The sequence below is a fragment of the Mangifera indica genome, chromosome 13 (genome assembly GCF_011075055.1).
Source record: "Mangifera indica cultivar Alphonso chromosome 13, CATAS_Mindica_2.1, whole genome shotgun sequence".
NCBI classification, from domain to species: Eukaryota; Viridiplantae; Streptophyta; class Magnoliopsida; order Sapindales; family Anacardiaceae; genus Mangifera; species Mangifera indica.
In genome coordinates, this window is record NC_058149.1 from 11,249,819 (window position 1) to 11,267,331 (window position 17,513).

The 17,513-nt window shown below is 34.2% G+C and overlaps 1 protein-coding gene across 4 annotated transcripts; it reads left to right on the plus strand.

The window, feature by feature from the left end:
• Positions 1-1,875: 1,875 nt before the first annotated feature.
• On the plus strand, positions 1,876-16,069 carry LOC123194650 (serine/threonine-protein kinase VPS15-like). Of its 4 annotated transcripts, none has more exons than XM_044607977.1 (11): positions 1,876-2,270; positions 2,759-2,881; positions 2,983-3,028; positions 3,100-3,260; positions 8,835-8,914; positions 9,553-9,658; positions 10,035-10,211; positions 10,280-13,432; positions 14,568-14,815; positions 14,900-14,999; positions 15,656-16,069. In XM_044607977.1, the coding sequence occupies exons 1-11, from the start codon at positions 1,998-2,000 to the stop codon at positions 15,830-15,832; spliced, it is 4,644 nt and encodes a 1,547-aa protein (XP_044463912.1). In that variant the 5' UTR covers positions 1,876-1,997; the 3' UTR covers positions 15,833-16,069. The 4 variants fall into 4 exon arrangements, with proteins under 4 accessions (XP_044463912.1, XP_044463914.1, XP_044463913.1 ...); XM_044607979.1 differs by having other exon boundaries at positions 1,984-2,270; positions 8,828-8,914; XM_044607978.1 differs by having other exon boundaries at positions 2,038-2,270; positions 2,966-3,028.
• The last annotated feature ends 1,444 nt before the right edge of the window (positions 16,070-17,513 follow it).

Genomic DNA, 17,513 nt, shown 5'->3' on the forward strand with positions numbered 1-17,513 from the left:
GAGCCGAGCCGAACCGAAAACGAGCCGAACTCGAGCTGAGCCGAATCCGGCTCGAGTCGAGCTCGAGCCGAACTCGAGCCGGCCATTAAAAAACCGAGCCAAGCCCGAGCTGGCTGCGAGCCAAGCTCGGCTCGGCTCGAATCCAGCCCTACCTTCAAGTTTCAACTAGCCTGCAACAAAGTTTTATAAAATAAGAAATTAAGAAAATAAGGCCAAAATACTTGTTCTCACCCAAGTAAAGTGAAATTTTAAAGTTTTGCTTTCCAATTTTAAAAAATTTAAACATCTATCTATAAACTAAATTTTATTAAATTTTTTAGTTAAAATTAAGAGTAAAATCATTATTTAATAAAAAATTTTAAAAATTAAAATTTTATCATATTTTTTCTCTCAATTTGAAAATATAACAATTTATCTTTACTAAAAGTTTAAAAAATGACAATTTTCTCTTTAAGGTTTTCTCTCATTCTCTTTGACGTTAATTCTTTTCTAGGGAAGAATAAGTCACTAGAGATGAGAGAAAACCTTAAAAAAATATTGTTACTTTTTAAACTTTGAATAAGGATAAATTATTAGATTTTTAAATTAAGAAGAGAAAATATGATAAGACTTTAGTTTTTAAATTTTTTTTATTAAATAATGATTTTATCTTTAACTTTAATTGAAAAATTTAATAAAATTTAACTTATAAATAAGTATTTATACTTTTAAAAGTTTGAGATTAGAACTTTGAAATTTTACTACACCTAACTTGGATTTAAAAAATAATTTTAGTGTTGAGTTTTATTTATTTAAGTATGTAAATATTCGTTATTGTCTTCAAAAAACAAACGGACGGCTTTACTCCTTCCAATCGTTAAGAAACCAGAGAGAGAAAAGCCCTTCTCTTTTCTTTCCACAGACGAAACCTCTTTAGAAATTCAAACAAAAACAAATGCAATTTAATTGAGAAAAAAAGGCGAAAAAATGGACAAAAAAAAAAGCAAATTTAATTTACCTCACCCAAAATTTGAAATAGCAATTTCCCCCTAAGGTTTTCTTTTCTTCTCTCTAACAACTGATTTCTTCTAGGCCATCAATCGGGAGGGATGAGTTGTCGAAAAGGAAAGAAAACTATAAGAGAAAAATTAATATTTTTCAAACTTTAGGTAAAGTTAAATTGTTAAATTTTTAAATTGAGAAGGAAAAATATAATAAAATTTTAATTTTCTAAAATTTTTTGTTAAATGATGATTTTACCTTTAACTTTAATTGAGAAATTTAAGAGAATTTGACTTATAAGTAGATATTTAGATTTTTTACTATACCTTAAAAAAAGCAAATATTATAAGATAATTAATTAAAATAGCTATTTTTTTTATCTTTTATATATATATAGTTATTTTTTTTACTATACAAATATAACAGCTTTTAATTTGACTTTATCTTAAAAAATATTCTAAGATTTGAGATTAACTAGATGGATTGGTTAAAGTCAATCAATTCTTTAAAAAAAAATTGGTTAGTTAGGTGCTTGGTCGATTGATCACCCATCAAATCAACTAATTTTATTGGTTGATTGGCCGACCAAACACCCAGCAAACCTTCTTACCATCAAAATCGTTAAAATTTTTTATATTTATATTTTATTTTATCTTATATTTTAATTTTAATTAAGTAAATAAATGGGTTTTATATATTTATATTTAGTTAATATTTTATATTTTAGATGATATATATAAATAATAAAAAAATAACCTCCTCTCTATCTCTCTCTCTCTATAAAAACTATTTTAATTAAGATATGACAACCACTTATCAATTAACTTTGGATTTATTTATTTAAATAATTAAATATTCGCGATCGTCTTAAAATAAAAAAAAAAAAACTAACGGCTTTACTCCTTCCAAACGTTAAGAAACCATTCTCTTGTCTTTCCACAGACGAAGCGTCTTTAGAAATTCAAACGAAAACAAATGCAATTTAATTAAGAAAAAAAGCGAAAAAAAAAAAGACAATGGGCAACAAGATCGCTCGAACGACGCAAGTATCAGCGTCGGAGTATTACCTGCACGACTTGCCGTCCTCATACAATTTGGTTCTGAAAGAGGTATTGGGACGTGGCCGGTTCTTTAAGTCGATTCAGTGCAAACATGATGAAGGCTTGGTCCTGGTGAAGGTGTATTTCAAGCGTGGTGACTACATCGATCTCAGAGAGTACGAACGCCGACTGTCTTACATCAAGGAAACCTTTCGTGTTATTGACCACCCTCATGTGTGGCCCTTCCAGGTCGAATTCTTTGGCATCTCTTGCTTTTTATCTATTTATTTATTTTTTTCGCACAAATCTCTGTTTCAATTTGTTTTTCCTGGTTGCTGAGATACTGTAGGAGAATCAAATTTGAGTTTAACTTGGTTTGGTTTTAGATATATATTTTTTAATTCTGTTGAGTAACAGTGTTAGGTTTAAGCCAGTGCTTTATAATTTCCTGTTTGGTTGCTGAGAAAATTCGGGAACAAGAGCAATGTTAAGGATTTTGGATCTTAGATTCGTGACTGTGGTGGTGAAAGATTTTACTTTTCGACTTCAAGGCCTTGGTGCAACCGGCTTAATTTATTTTTACTAGTATTTGATGAATGATAAAAGAATTCGGATAGCTATGTGTTTTTTTTCTAATTTATTCTTACTTTGCTGAATTTTTATACCGTTGTCTATTATAGGAAAAATTAAATCGAGGATACTTTTTTAAATTTCTCATTTTTAGTGTGCTCTTGCAGTTTTGGCAAGAAACAGATAAAGCTGCATACTTATTGAGACAGTTTTTTTTCAATAATCTTCATGACCGGTTAAGTACTAGACCTTTTCTCTGCCTTGTGGAGAAGAAATGGTTGGCTTTTCAGGTGCTTATCACCCTTTTTTCTTCATCTCGCTCTTTCTTTATTAATAATGACTATTACCAGCACAATGCCACTGAAAATTCTCAGTTGTTGTCATAATGCAGTTACTTCTTGCAGTAAAACAGTGCCATGAGAAGGGGATTTGTCATGGTAAGTTTAGTAGGGGAAATTTATGTAATGCTATTGTGATGGTTGATTTCTGATGAACTCTATTTTTCTAGGTGATATAAAGTGTGAGAATGTCCTGGTCACTTCGTGGAATTGGCTTTATCTTGCTGACTTTGCGTCATTTAAGCCCACATACATTCCTTATGACGACCCGTCAGATTTCTCGTTCTTCTTTGATATCGGGGGAAGAAGGCTTTGTTATCTTGCACCTGAGGTTGGTTTTTATTCTTCATTAGAATAAAAGTTAAATGGTGAATTAATCTTATTATTTTTTAAGAATAATCTTGGTTTATATACAATTGATAATAAAACATAGAATGAAATCTAGGAACTAACTTGATTGACTTTCCTATAAAAAAAATTGGAAACAAAATAAAGAAAAATAAACTGAATAATAAAATTTCAACTAAGCCCTTCACAAAATAGTAACAATTAATGGTTTCCTAAATAATAGGAAAAATTATATTTCTCAACACTACACCCCCCCCAAATCTGTTGAGTGGATATCTTCCCTTCCAAGCTTACTCTTTAAGTTCTCACAAATCAGATTCGACAACCTTTTTGTGAAAATATTTGCAACTTGACCACATGTAGACACAAACCAGGTACATATTAGGCCACTATCCAACTAATTCTTTGTAAAGTGTTTATCAACTTCAACATGCTTTGTTCTGTTGTGTTGTACAAGAGTATGAACGATGTTAATAGTTGATTTATTGTCACAACGAAGCCTCATTGGACCCTTTTATTTAATCTGCAAATCACCTAAGATTATTTCAAGCCATAATAGCTCACAGATTCTCAATGCCATTGTTCTAAACTCGGCTTCTATGTTTGATTGAGCCACAATGTTTTGCTTTTTATTCCTCCATGTTATGAGATTTCCTCAAAAAAAAAAAAAGTACAATAATAGGAGGTTGATCTCCATATGAAAACGGATTTTGCATAGTCTGCATCAATATAAGCTTCAAGTGACAATTCCTTTATCTTCTTGTATAAAATTCCTTTACCTGGTGATCTTTTTAGATATCGTAAAATTCGGTTAACTGCCTTAAGATGTGATTCCTTGGAATTATGCATGAACTAGCTTACAACGCTCATTAACATAAGCTATATTTGGTCTAGTATTGGATAAATAAATGAGTTTCCATCAAGTTTTTGGTAGGAGCTTTTATGTATTGCAATATTATTTGGGCCATCTTTAAGTCGAAGATTAGGCTCTATGAGTGTATCAATTGCCTTGATTCCAAGCTTCCTGGTTTCGGTAAATAGATCTAAGACATAGTTCTGTTGGGATTTAAAAATCCTTTGATGAGAATGTGCAACTTCAATCCCTAAAAAATATTTTTATATCTCTGATTCCTTGTTTCAAACTCTTTCATCAAGCACTTCTTCAAGTTTTCAATTCCATCTGTATAATTCCCTTTTACTATAATATCATCCATATACACCAATAAAATTGTTACTCCTTTGAAGTTGAGTATTTCACAACAAGGTATGATCACCCTGACTTTGTCTATATCTCATACCAAACATGACTTTGTTAAATCTCCCAAACCAAGCTCTATGAGATTGCTCAAATCCATACAAGGCATTTCTCAATCTGCATTCTATTTCTTGTCTGTTTTTGACTCAAAAACTGGTGGCACTTCCATGTAACTCTCCTCCTCTAGATCACCATGCAAAAATTCTTTTTTTCACATCAAATTGTTGTAGTTTCCAATCCAGATTGGTAGCTAAAGATTTCATCTTAGCCATTGGAGCGAATGTTTCAAGATAATCAACTCCATTTGTTTGAGTATACCCTTTTGCCACTAACCTTGCCTTGTATTGTTCTAGTGAGCAATCTGACTTATATGTGAACACTCATATGTACCCTATAGTTTTTTTTCCACTCGGCAATTTAACCAACTCCCATGTCCTATGTTTCTTTAGAGCCGCCACCTCCCTTTCATAGTAGGTTTTTATTTCTTGTTTCCTAGTGCCTTGGATAAAGTCGGGTATGAGAATTGTGTCTTGGATAAAGTTGAACGATAAATTAATCTTATTATTCTTTAGAAATAATTCCGGTTATGTATAATTGATAATAGAGCATACAATAGAAATTAGAAACTAACTTGCTTGACTTTCCTATCGAAAAATAGGAAATAAAATAATTGACTAATAAAATTGCAACTAAATATCTAACAAAATAGTAACAATCTATAGTTTCCTAAATAAAAGGAAAAATTGTAATTCTCATCACATTCAATTAATTAATATGTTATACATTAAATATACTGCCTATTATATGTTTGTATTACATGGATTCTTGTTGTCAACCACCAATGAGTTGATGATGTGTGGTGCAACTTAGTATATATAGATATGATTGGTCAAAACTTTATTGTCTTTTAAAGTTGTGTCTTTATTAAGTTGAGTAGTTCAAGATTTTCAAGTTATTACTGTAGTCTTCTATCTCTATGTGTCCAATTGTGCAAATATGTAACATGATTAACAATCAAATTGAAGATGTGGCAAACACATCTTTGATAGAAAAAAATTGCCTTCAAAATGCGAATCCAATTCCTCTTCAAAACAAGAAATGCCCCTGTGTTGGCAACCACATTGTCAGGCTTTAGTGCAACAACACTGAGTTATTACGTAATAGTTTATAATTTCAATAATTGTTAGATAAATGGTTTCAACATTACGTTTAGCATACCACGGTTTAAAACCTATTAATTTTTATTACAAACACCAATTATTATTTAAGTAATGTATTGTAACTCTTAATAAATTCGTTTTTGATCTGGTAGACCAAATATTAGATTCAAAATTAAGTGCAATAGATATATTTTTAAAAATTTGAAATTCTTTTTTAAGTTTCAAACTTAATTTATTATAAAGGTTTAAAAATATCTCTTCTATTTATATTTCTACTAACAAACCTATATTATGAAACAAAAGCTGTCTTAACCATTTTAGTAAAGAAAACATTTTTTCGATAAAGAAATGGGAGAATTTGCAACAACCATGAATTTTGCTATTTCATGTTGTGTAATATGTGCATTTTAATGCCATTTTGAGATAGTTGAAGCTTGCAAATTAAATTAAATATAGTTTGAGTATGCTCGGATGTGTTTCTTCTCTAGGTGTCATCCTAGTGTGGATTTGTTAGGATCATTAGAGTGGCACAAGAACAGAAACCAACATAGTGGCACAACAACATGAAAAGGAAAGCAAGGAAAAAAGACTATGACCAACAACAAACAAATTGAGACCATTGTGGAGAATGTAAACTCATGGCAAAAGGAGTCAGAGCAGGTTAGAGGAAAATGTTGTATAAAAAGAGAAGAAAAAAGAGTGAGGGGGAGGGAAATTTTTCAACAAAACAGTGGGCAGCTCTGGCTGGGAAGGAGAACACCTAGCCTCTCGAAAACTAAGCCATTTAGGAGAGATTTTCAACCTCTTGAAAGTTGGAGAAAGAATTTATGTTTCCTTTCATTTTATGTTTGCAGAATTAATATTCTAGGTTTGTAAGACACAATATCATTAGTGAACTATCTGAGTATTTCTTAAAGATATTATCAATACAATCAGTGTTTCCATACATTGCTCTTTGTTTGGTTTACACCTTATTCCATTGCATTGTAACTAAAATACAAACTACTACAACAAAATTCGTGTTCAATATTTTCCAACAATAGTAGAGCCACCATTTTAGCAGAAACTCGGTGGGTGATTTTCCGGCAAGCAGAGCAGGACCGATATTTCTCCAAGTACCTATCAGGATGTCCCATTCTTGGCATTGATAGTGACACTACAAATTGTGCATCTTGTATGTATCTTCACCTTATCTAGTCTTCGAAGGTCATTTCAACTTAATGAAATGTTGTCATACTAAAGAAATTTGCCTTTTGTTCCCCATTCTTGTTGGGACGCTACTCATTTGTGTTTGGTTGGACGTAATTTTTACCATGCTTTGAATTGCAACATCTAGATTTTTAGGTTGTGAAAATGAATATGGATCAAATATGTCCATTTCTTGTATTGTTATAAGAAATGGAATATAATAATCATTAGTATCAAATTGGGAAGAAGATGATCCTCCGACTCTAAAATTTTGATAATCCATTATGGATTTTTGTGTAATATATATATATATAAATAAATAAATAAATACTATTATAACATTGCTATAATTTAAATAAAGTAATCAAGAAATGAGATAGCCAAAAAAATGATAGAAAATTAATGAATTGTAGAGCGTTTGAGAATTGAGACTTAGAGCAGAAGTGATATGAGAATGTTTTGAGAAGAATAAGAAAGGGTCAAGGGGTATTATATTGTGGGACGTGAGGAGGGAATTGTGAGAAAATAAAGTTTTTTTGCAGTTTCCTCTTACCCACTGGTCAAATGACCATTGCTGAGTAGTTGGACCGCATCCCCAGAGCCTGGGCTTGAGGGGAGGGCTCAGGCTTGGGCCTCGACCGTTTTCCTTTGGCCCAACCTAACCTAGGCCTATGGACCGGGCTTTTTTGACACCTCTATTCATCAATTATATTAGAACCGGTTTTGTGAGGTTTCAGAATTATAAGTGGCCTGTATTTTCTTCAGTTGTAGTAACACAAAAGTAACAAATTAAAATCCTTACCTTAAGTCAAACTTTGAAGATTTATTCTGAAAAAGAAAAATAGCAAGTTTACTCGACTGGTTTTATTCATTAACATTTAGAAGTGTACGTTTCCATTGGCTCTTAGAGTTATATATACAACATTGGTTTTAGATTATGGAAATTCATGTTGTACGCATATTGCAGGGAGATTTGGTAATTAATGCCAACAGGGGTGCTTTTAGTTTTCTTCACTTTTCTGTTGTATATCAATGAAGCAATCTTTGTGGTTGACAAATGTTTTTTTTCTATGGTTGGCACTTTTCATAGGGGTAATCGTTAATTTATGCAAACAAAAACTTTGTGATCCGGTAGATGTCTTTGTAGATCTGGTATCTTCATTATTGAGGTTTAGGTTGTTTATAACTATAAACCTTTTTCAATTTGATTTTATGAAAATTGTTTACATCTGCAGTTGACAGCCCTATATCTTTATATCTACCTCTAATTATCTTTATATGTTTTCTGTTTGAACTAAATTTCTAATTTTAGGTCCTTGAATGTCTTCCTAAGCTTTTAGGTCAAGTGTTAACTTAATATTGTATTAGAGCAAAGTTGTCTAAATGATCTTGGGTTTAAGCCCCCCAAAAATATTAAACAAATTATAATAGGTTGTGTTTATGGTTATGATTGTATTGCTGGTTGTAGTTGTTATCATTTTTCTTTTCGGTAGCAAGCATATCAAAATTAATTACTGTTGTTGGACCATTGCCATTTATTTTCCAAATCTTAGGTTAGGCAGTGACATAATATCTTGTCTTGTGATTTGTGCATTGCCTTTTAGATCACAATTTTAGGTAATATTTTTCTTGAAGACTGGCTTGAGTTTGGTGTAGTTATAGTCTTCTGCTTGGATTTTTCATATCATTTACGGTTTAATCAAGTAATTAAGTTTTAATCATTAGTTTGTTGTTTATTATAGAAAAAGTGATGCAGTTGTATCATTATGTTGTTGTTTCTTATGGAAGAAAGTGATTTTAATCAGTCTTGTATTGAAGGATCTTATTGTGTTAGATATGGATTTTTGTCTATCTTTTGTGGCAAACACTTTCAACAGACGTTCTTATCTGGTAATATAATAGCTATGTATAATATATATTGAATGTTTAATTAAATTATTCTGTAAGTTTTCAGAGATTTTATGAGCATGGAGGTGAGATGCAAGTCGCACAAGATGCTCCTTTAAAGCCAGCTATGGATATCTTTGCTGTAGGGTGAGTGTGAACAATGTTAGCATCTCCATCTTAGTGAGTGCATTATGTGATTTTTTCTTCTTCCTCCTTAGCATTTCCTTGTTCATTTTCTTAAATTTTAAGTTTGTAGGCTTTTGTTTAATTGGCTTTACTTTACAATACTGGAACTAGATGTTTCTGTATTTCACAAATCTTTTTTAGGAGAAACATAAAGCAATCTTTGTTAAGAGTCTTACAGATTTCTGTCTCAGAGGACTGATCTAGTGCATTTGTATTCATTATATATCTAATAGAGAAGTATTAAAACAAGAGTGAGAGAAGAATGGTTGTGTAAAAATTATATCTAAGATAGAAAAGTTCATTTTTATAAATACTGACTTGAATAACAATCTCACCATTTTGTTGTTAGTTTCTCACCTAAAGTCGAACATATGCTTGCTTCTTGAACAGTTTAAACTTTCTAATGGTTTTTTAAATCTATTTTTGTTGCATTAATGGAAGAAATGTTTCTTATCTAATTTTTTAATATTTAGAGGGAAATTGTATTTTGTAATCTGTTTCTTGTAGCAAATTCAATTATATAATATTTTTGGGAAAAGTGATATGTTTATATGCAGTTTCATGAACTAATTATCTGTACTTGTTTGCTGCTTTTTAAGGTGTGTAATTGCAGAGCTTTTCCTTGAGGGCCAACCCCTGTTTGAACTCTCTCAGCTGCTTGCTTATCGCAGAGGGCAATATGATCCTAGCCAACATCTCGAAAAGGTATGCATTTTCTCCCTTCTGCCTTCTTTTCTCCCTCCTCTAATCTGTTCTCTTAACTCTACTCCTTTTAAAAAAAAAAATAAATTTATTTGTACTCTCTTAGTCTTGTTTAATAAATATTAAACTTAAGTAAATCCTATCATCCTCGAACTACAGCCCTCTATTTTGACATTCAATTTTGTTTTTGAAGTGAGAATATATTAAATCACATGCTACCATATTTCCTTGTCTTGTTCTGCCATCACTTGTGCTCTATGCATGACATTATAAATAATTATCATATCAAAGATTAATGGAAGTTTTTGGATTGTTTTCATATTCATTGTTGTTTATGCTCAATAATCTTTTCGTCAATTCCTATGCGCTGTGCTCGCAGATCCCAGATTCTGGAATCCGCAAGATGATTCTTCATATGATTCAATTGGAACCAGAATTGCGGTTTTCAGCTGAAATCTACCTACAGAAATATGCAGCTGTCGTGTTTCCAACCTATTTCTCACCATTTTTGCATAATTTCTACTGTTGCTGGAATGCTCGTCATTCTGATACGAGGGTGAACAGCTTTCTAAGTTTGTGCTATAAACTTTTGTATTTCCCACAACTTATCCTTTCCCTTTGCAGGTTGAGATGTGCCAGAGTGTCTTCCCTGAGATACTTAAGCAGATGGTGGCCAATAAATCAAGTGATGAGACAGTTACTGGACTTGCAACACTATCAAGTGCCTTGATTGTTAAAGAGTCACAAGAGACTGTTGTAAAGCAACAGTTGGACTTTAAAAATGACTTCCTTGGGAAGACGGAAAAGATGAAAAAAGGTATAGCCAAGAACAGGTTCAGACTTGGTGATATTAGTACCTATGCTGGGGATGGAAAACAAAGCAGTCACTATCCTAGTGAGAAACCTATACTGAAGGATGTGCAGAATTCTCAAGATCCTAGAAATGGTGGTGTGCGTTCAGCTGGTGAGCTTCTTCAAAGCACTTCTGATGCATTTAGGAGAAACACTCATCCATTCCTGAAAAAGATTACTTTGAATGATTTAAATTTATTGATGTCAGAGTATGACAGTCAGTCAGACACCTTTGGTGGGCCCTTTTTACCATTACCTAAAGATAGTGTGAAATGTGAAGGAATGGTTCTAATTGCATCTCTGCTTTGTTCCTGCATACGCAACGTAAAGCTTCCTCACATGAGAAGAAGGGCTATACTCTTATTGAAGTCTTCTTCATTGTATATTGATGATGAAGATCGCTTGCAGCGTGTTCTTCCATATGTTATTGCAATGCTTTGTGATTCAACTGCAATTGTTCGGACTGCTGCATTGGAAACTTTGTGTGATATTTTGCCTTTAGTCCGGGATTTTCCTCCTAGTGATGCTAAGATTTTTCCAGAGTATATCCTTCCAATGCTTTCTATGCTTCCTGATGATCCAGAGGAAAGTGTGAGAATATGTTATGCCAGCAACATAGCTAAGCTGGCACTTACTGCTTATGGGTTCCTGGTTCACTCAATAAGCTTGAGTGAAGCTGGTGTTCTTGACAAACTGAGTTCACCACACAAATCACTGGCATCATCTAATGAGACATCTAGACAATTGCAGAGATTAAGTGTTGATTCCCAACTTGCACAGCTAAGAAAGTCCATAGCTGAGGTTGTTCAAGACCTTGTAATGGGTCCTAAGCAAACTTCAAACATCCGGAGAGCGCTTCTTCAGGATATTGGCAACCTTTGTTGCTTCTTTGGCCAGAGACAGAGTAACGACTTTCTGTTACCCATCCTTCCTGCTTTTCTTAATGATCGAGATGAGCAGTTAAGGTCTGTATTCTATGGGCAGATTGTGTTTGTCTGCTTCTTTGTGGGTGAAAGAAGTGTGGAGGAATATCTGTTACCTTACATTGAGCAGGCATTAGGTGATGCTACAGAGGCTGTCATTGTCAATGCATTGGATTGTTTGGCTATTCTCTGCAAAGGTGGTTTTCTCCGGAAGAGGATACTTCTTGAGATGATTGAGCGGGCATTTCCATTGTTATGTTTTCCTTGTCAATGGGTGAGAAGGTCAGCTGTGACTTTCATTGCTGCTAGCAGTGAGTGCTTGGGTGCAGTAGATTCCTATGTTTTCCTTGCCCCAGTTATACGCCCTTTCCTCCGCAGACAACCATCATCTTTAGCTTCTATGAAAGCTCTTCTGTCATGTTTAAAACCTCCAGTGTCTAGAGAGGTTTTCTACCAAGTCCTAGAAAATGCTCGGAGTTCTGACATGTTAGAGAGGCAGAGAAAGATATGGTACAATTCATCTGCACAATCTAAACAACAGGAAACTGTTGATTTACTCAAGAGAGGGGCAATGGATTTAAATTCAATGAAGTACTGGTCTGACAAGCAACAAAGTATAGAAGATCAGAGCCTAGCAGTCAATGCCGCAAAACAGTCTGAGTTGAGTAAAAGTAATGATGATGATGATGATAATGAGGCTAAGCTGAGAAGTGCAGAAAGTTTTGTGTATCATGCTTCTAGCATGGTTGACATTCGGGATCCTCCATGCTCAGAGAAATTTCGTTTCCCAGCCTTTATGTCTCAACAGGCCAGCAGTGCAAATAGCCTCTTATGTGATAAGTCATCAGAAGGCATACCTTTATACTCCTTTACTGTGGACAAGCGGCCGGTTTTCCCCGCAGCTTCTGATTCTTCCCTGCATGTTAACTCCCCAGGAATCAGTTCATCATCCATGCCGTGGATGGATCCACTAAATAAATCCTTTAGCTTGGCCAGTTCAGTTTCTATGCCTAAGCTTGTTTCAGGCTCATTCAGCATTAGTAATGGTTCTAAACAGTTCTATAGAGTAGTGCATGAACCAGAAGGCAGAGAGAATGATCAAACAACATACGGTAACAGTAAATTTCAAGATATGGGGATCTCTAGCACAGTAAAAGGGAGTTCTATATCTGGGGAGGATGCTTCTTCTCCTGCTGATTTTATAGGTTTGCCCTCTTTTGCACAAACATCATCAATTTCAAATGCAGGCTGGAAACCTCGTGGAGTGCTGGTTGCGCACCTCCAAGAGCATCGCTCTGCTGTTAATGACATTGCAATTTCAAATGATCATAGCCTTTTTGTGAGTGCATCTGATGATTCAACTGTCAAAGTCTGGGATTCAAGGAAGTTAGAAAAGGACATTTCATTTAGATCAAGGCTAACTTATCACTTAGAGGGAAGCCGAGCTTTGTGCTCTATAATGCTTCGAAATTCAGCTCAAGTTGTTGTTGGAGCATGTAATGGCATGGTACATATTTTTTCTGTGGATCACATCTCAAGAGGTCTCGGTAATGTTGTTGAGAAGTATTCAGGTATTGCTGATATAAAAAAGAAGGATACCAAGGAAGGTGCCATAGTTACCCTTGTAAACTACAGTGCTGAGATGTTTATGTACAGTACCCAAAGTTGTGGGATACATTTGTGGGATGCAAGATTAAATTCAAATGCATGGACATTAAAAGCAATTCCTGAGGAAGGTTACATATCTTCTCTGGTGACAGGTCCCTGTGGAAATTGGTTTGTGTCAGGATCTTCTAGGGGTGTGCTCACTCTTTGGGATCTGAGGTTCCTCATACCTGTGAATTCATGGCAGTATTCTGTTGTATGCCCTATAGAGAAAATGTGCCTTTTTATTCCTCCCCCAAATACCTCTCTATCTACCAGTGCAAGACCTCTTATATATGCTGCTGCGGGTTGCAATGAAGTTTCACTGTGGAATGCAGAGAATGGGAGCTGCCACCAGGTACATTTCGATTTGCTTATTGTTGTATCCTGTAGATAAGATGACTCTAAACAGTCTAGGAGTTCCAATGATACTATTTACATCATAAAGTTGGTAGCATAGTGATGAATCTCCTCCTATAACTCCGTTTAATCTCTATCTACAAAACCAGCCAAACTCAGTCCAACTCGAAAACACAAACACACAGACAAAAGAGATTATGAGAATGAATCTGATATTATTGATATTGCTGAGCAGAGAACAATTTGCAACACTGCTCCTACTATCAATCTAACCCCTCTACCTAGAAAAACCAGCAACAAAACCTTAACCAGGTATATTCATTACTTCAGAAAACCTTTCCTACCCTTTTCTAATACATTTTTCTCTCTACACTAGCCACCTTCAATGCACCCTAAATACCTGCCAAGTCACCTAGCATTCTCTTCTCCTTTTCTGCCTTGTTGCTTAAAGAATCTCACTCAACCATTTTGCCCTTCTCCGCTTTTCCTTGCTGACGTGCACCTTTCCTGCTACTAGAATAAACCTTGAGAGGTCTATCATATAGTAACTATAGCTTAAATACAACCCATAAAATTTAGACATCAACCTTGTTTTAGGGGAGGGAATTTGAAAGTGTAGGATTGATTCTCAACTGAAAATTGAAAAGCAGCAGGCTTTATCTCTAAGCATCTTATGGTCACTGAGAGTTTCTGAATCCTTTATTCTTAAAATATTTAGCAGATGACAGTTTAAGATTTTTACTGTGACTTGAAAATATTTTAGCTAAATACAATTATGTGGATTAGATCCTCCTCTTCAGTATATTCTGAAGAACTTACGGATAAGTAAAAGGAGTAAGGGGTTGAAGAAACTGAAGTGACCAGTATAACATGTGTTAACACCTTTAATATATTTTCAGAAGAAGCTCTTACCTAGTGGTATTGTGTAATGAGGAGATGTCTGATTGAGTGCTCGCATTGCCTTTTTCTCTTAAGAGTGAAAGCGGTGATGGTTTATATATGTTAATAGAAACTTATGTTGTAACTTCAAATGGCTGGAAGGACCACTTTAGTATATATGAATTTGATAATCTTATTTCTGATCAACCAACATCGTTGAGATGCCTTTTTAATGTTTTAAGCTTTTCTTTTAGGTCTTTAGAGTGGCCAATTATGATGGTGAGGCCGAAACCTCTGATTTGCCTTGGGCCTTTGCAAGACCATCTAGCAGGTCAACTCCTAAATTAGATCTGCCACGGAATATCAATCCTAAGTATAGAGTTGATGAGCTGAATGAACCTCCCACTTGTCTACTTGGTGTTCGATCACTACTCCCTTTACCTGGGGGTGACTTGTTAACTGGGGGTACAGATTTGAGAATTCGTCGATGGGACCACTGCAGGTGGTAGTTTGAATATATTTTCATTTATATGGTCATCTGAATAGAGTTCTGTGGTTTAATTTACAGTTGTGCCTTATATTGCAGCCCTGACAGAAGTTACTGTGTCTGTGGGCCAAATTTGAAGGGGGCTGCAAATGATGATTTCTATGAAATAAGATCGAGCTCTGGGGTGCAAGTTGTCCAGGTATATCAGTGCATAACTTCTGTTTTTGCCTTCAAAATTGCTAACTTTTGTTGCATTAGTATGATAGATCCCCTCTTTTAGAGATAGGTAAGGTGGATCTAGAGTCTTGTACGTGGGGGTATCATATTATTGAAAGACTGGATTGTTTGATTTTATCTTTGTGCTGAAAGTAAGGTCAGATAGTTTGGGGGAGTTCAGTGTTCATTTGCAATAGGAGAGAAAACTAAGCTTGCATAATTTTTAGATCAATTAAATGGACAACGAGGTGTCACACTTTTACCTGTTGCAAATTATGCTTCTCTCTTTATTATTGTGTTGTGTCAGCTGCACAAATTACCTCAATGTGGAATGAGCACTATAAAATGGAAAATAAGGTGTCCTCTAGTTTCTTTTGAGATCATGGGATTTCAAACAATTTTTGCCTTCTAAATTTCATCTGATTCCTCTGACAGATTCTTTCAGGTCTTTTTTTTCTGAATTGCAGAATGACCTATAGGAGATTGTGTGCTGCTTCTTTTCCTTAAGTTTATAATCTGATGGCTTGAAATTTTAAATAGACAACCATTAATAAAAGTTAATGCAAAAAAGAAAACTGTTAACCATATTCATCACTGGAATTTGCAATACTAACATGTCGTCACTTTTCTTGCAAACAGGAGAGAAAGAGACAACCGTTAGCAACCAAGGTGACAGCAAAAGCAGTTCTTGCGGCTGCTGCCACTGACTCTGCCGGTTGTCACCGTGACTCCATTCTTTCTTTGGCTTCTGTCAAGTTGAACCAGCGACTCCTCATATCAAGCAGTAGAGATGGGGCTATCAAGGTTTGGAAGTAAATGTTCTAAGTATACAACTGCCTTTTTGTATGTGTTTGAAATTGTATATAATTTATTAAGGATTAAATGGTTAAATCCATATTTCCAAATTCAGAACCCTAGCCACTTGTAGTTTTTCTTCTAATTCCACCCCAGCTTGATTTGTAAAGCAAGCAAGCACCTAGGAACAGATGGGAATTCATATTGTTAAATAAATCTTATCAATAAAATCCTAGAATTAAATATTTGTATTGGAAATCCCAGCATGTAGATTGAATGATCAATAGCAATAATGGCTTTTTCTTTTATTTTTCTATTTATGTTTCAGATCTGATCTACTAAGTTGCATTTTGGAACCATTATTGTAACTGTTCAGGGCTTATTGCTTTTTGCCTATAAATCTTGGCAAGGGTGGTACTTGGAGGCAGTGTATTTAGCTTTTGTCTAACTCTTATGTTCATATCAATCTCTTAACACGTGAGCTGAGCTTGGTCTGAGAGACTGCATGACCGATTGAGCTTATTTCTAAAATGCAGCTTAGATATATGGCTTAGGTTTAAGAGTCCCATTATTTTGACACAAGTTCTGACACAATTTTTCAACTGTTACAATATTACATTAAAACATTTCGTTATAAATTGTCACTTTCTAAGTGCGTTAAATAAGCAAGTTATATTAGATCTCAACCATCAAATTTTTTAGATCGAATGGTCTAAAATTTGTGTTATAATTTATGTATAAAATGTGGTGGCTGTGAGGCTTTCATATAAATAGCTCCTATTTGTTTACAAAATTTTTGACATAATTTTTCAGTTATTTGGTTATTTTATTTGAATGATTAAGGTTGCATCTTAATTGTGTCATTTTCAAGATGATTGAATCTTAGCCATTGAAATAGTCTTGATTCAATATCTTAAAACTGTATCATAATTCGTGTGAAAAAATTATGCCTTGAACCTGCAGCTATATGTTTATGTGCACACACATACTCAAAAGCTTTCATTTATTTGTTCAATATAATTAATACAAATTTATATTTCTGAATCTTATATGAAACTGAAATATGAGCTTGACATTCCCCTCAAAGTGGCTTGATATTTAATCAAATAAATAAGACTTGAGCTTGAGCTTTTCGCAAGTCCTCTGAAAATTGTGTTGATTGTAAAATTTGAAACTCACTTGTTTTGGTTCACTATCTCTTACTCAACTTTGTCTGATGAGCTATTTAATTTGGGTGAGGTTAGCTCATTTGCATTCCTAGTCCCCTGAGACCTTTTCATGGTGTTTTGCTGACTTTGTTCTGCATTGAGTGCTAGATAAATTTGTCGGAAAGAGTGTAATTCTATAGGACATACTTTGCTCTCTAGAAGTTTCTTCTTTCTTGTGGAAAGGCGTATTCCTGTTTGTGAGTGACCGGCGAGCTTGAGGATTACCTGAGTGAGCATTTCATTGTTTAGGAACATGCATTCTGCAGGTTGTGAGATCTTGAAAACTTGGAAATGCTCCTTTTAGTGTTTGACTTTGGGTTTACACTTGTTTCTTTTGATAGGATGGTCTATTGATATGAAATATTTCGTGCTACCTTCTCAATTCCAGTTAGTTTTTGGTAGTATATGTCAAAGTAGTATAGTTGTCAATGGATGTTTCTTGTTTTTTATATTTTCCTTTGTCCAACATGGAGGATATGATGGTGTTAACATCA